General features: G+C 44.8%; 1 protein-coding gene across 1 annotated transcript in view; it reads left to right on the top strand.

Moving 5' to 3' along the window:
- The first annotated feature begins 1,760 nt into the window (after positions 1-1,760).
- LOC134087461 (echinoderm microtubule-associated protein-like 6) overlaps positions 1,761-2,500 on the top strand; it is a 69,005-nt gene continuing 68,265 nt past the window's right edge. Inside the window, exon 1 of the mRNA XM_062540972.1 lies at positions 1,761-2,228. Within this exon, the coding sequence (XP_062396956.1) occupies positions 2,032-2,228 (197 nt within the window). The 5' untranslated portion in view covers positions 1,761-2,031. The remainder of the gene's footprint in view (positions 2,229-2,500) is intronic.

Genomic DNA, 2,500 nt, shown 5'->3' on the forward strand with positions numbered 1-2,500 from the left:
GTCTGTGTCTCAATGGCGTTTTGTCAGCAGGCTGTGTACTGTACTGTATGTATTCACTGTTCAAGGTCAGTACTCGGCTGATGAATGAAACCTTCAGACTGTAGAGAGGGAGTCTTTTTATTCTGAAAGCCTCATCTGACTCTCGTTGTGTCGTCTTTATAGGCTACATAGATAGATAGATATAGATAGATAGATATATAGATAGATAGATAGATAGATAGATAGATAGATACTTTATTGATCCCCAAGGGGAAATTCAAGAAGGCATTTTGTTATACTTTAAAATCATATAATCCATTTTTTTTTAGGTAGTAAACCACAGCACACATACAGGAATGCTAAGCATACCGTACACCTAGTTTGATGTTATTTGGCACCATTTAGAGTATTCTCATTTATACAGTGAAGATACCCCTCATAGCAGTAGGCTATACGTGTGGGTGTACTGAGCAAAGTTGGAGCTGTCGGTGTAACAGGCATTCTCTTTTTTGAATAGTCTCACATTTTACTAAGATATATCTCATTTGGAATTGTCTTCAATAACTTAACAGGCACGCTATATCTATCAAGTCCTGTAAAGAAGTATCCCAATTCCCAATATTCTTTAACTCCCGTTTCATCGACCACATAGAGTATTCAGTACCAAGGACAGCGCAAACGCAATTATCGGCGGTTCTTGTAGTTTTACGACTAGGGGTTTCCCGCAATAATGGCTTTTATGGCGCTGTGGAAACTACAAGTACCATGAGCCTCTATCATCTTTGCGGGTTTTTTACGTAGCAGCACGATCTGATACGAACCACAAGGCGTCGTGGTAACCAAACTGAATAGGAAACAAAAAAACAGAGCCTCCATTCTTGAAAGCTTTACGCAAACATACCTGCCAAGACCGTGTGAAAATTCCAAGCATTACGTCTAAAACGTTTCTTGGGATAATCCACGGAAAACGATTCCCAGTGTCATATATCGCTTTGGGAAGAGTGTTATTTTAACACGTAAGGATCAGCGACGCCTGGTTATCTGCCAAGAGAACGTACACGGCAATGGATCGCAATATTTGGTACGGACCCAGATAACGGTGGTGAGACCGGCGATAGTCTTCGGGGGTGCTCCGTGTAGGGGCACTGATGGAAAATCGCCCTTGTCAGAACTGCCATACGGAGGGATTCATTGAAAAATTCTCACAGACTGGTGTCAGCCCACGGATCCCGATGAGGGTATGAACCGATCGTTTTAATTTTTACCCCCAACATATCACCGATCTCGACCACGGAATCGCCCTTTGGTGGAGTGACTAACGGTTGCTTGGCCAGATATTGCGTCTAATAGCGGGGCTTGGCGGAGGTGACGGTTATAATCGTGCAATCAGGATGTATTAGGCGGTAGTAGTAAAGTCAGTTGCTGAGAGCATCTACTATAGGAAGGATTACGCTGCGTCTTAAAAGCGTAGCCTACACGAGGAGTTGTAGCCCACTGTCCACTACCGGTGAAAGGGCAAATGTGTTGCTAGGTTTGGCTGTACATTGATACTGCCTTCTTTTCTACTAATATTTTATTTTTAAAAATTGATATTCGTCTACCTTTGTGTAGCCTACGAATTGTCAACCGTAATATCAATTCGCAACATTATTGGAATAGCAACAGTGATTCAGGGTGTGCAACTTCAAAATGGACAATATTTACTCATGTCTAACGTCAATACTGAACAAAATGTCAAATGAGGTGTTGCACTGACGAACCCACGCCGACCTCAAAGGGGATTTTACGGACACCTAAGGATATCGCTCGGTCATCATCTGTCGGCCGAGGGAGCTTCCGCTAGGAGAGGAATTCCCCCCTCGCCGAGCCTACACTGCCGCTGTCCGGTCTTACCCAGTGCTGATGGACTACGCCGAGCTCTGGTCGGCGGAAGTGTCTCTATGCCGTTGCAGCAACTGAGCCGTGGGATAGCTAAGTAAAAAAAAAAAAAAAAAAAAATAGAAGGAAAGAAAAAGGGAAAAAACGACCGTTGGCTTGTCACGCGTAAAAAGCATGACGGACAAGACTGCTCCTCGCTGCCAGCTACGCTTGGAATGGATCCATGGCTACCGCGGGCACCAGTGCCGCAACAACCTGTACTACACGGCGGGCAAGGAGATAGTGTACTTCGTGGCCGGTGTCGGTGTGGTCTACAACACCAGGGAGCACACGCAGAAGTTTTATTTGGGACACAACGATGACATAATCAGGTAGGAAATCTAAACTCACCGACACAGCCTCGGGGGTTTCTCCGGTGACTCCATAACAGGTATTCGTGTGTGTGTGTTTCTGTGTCTACCACCTGTCATGGAGGTAGCCTAGAGGCGTTTGGATATAATCAAACATGAGAGTAAAGGTTTCAACAGTCCCGTTGGGTTTTAACTGTTTGAAAGGTTTGCCAAGCTTTTTTGGGCATGTCGTAATATTGCACCGAGACGGATGAGCACACAAGCAGCGCGACAGTCATTGATTGAGCAGTCAG

Source organism: Sardina pilchardus, chromosome 1 (assembly GCF_963854185.1).
Source record: "Sardina pilchardus chromosome 1, fSarPil1.1, whole genome shotgun sequence".
Lineage (NCBI taxonomy): Eukaryota > Metazoa > Chordata > Actinopteri > Clupeiformes > Clupeidae > Sardina > Sardina pilchardus.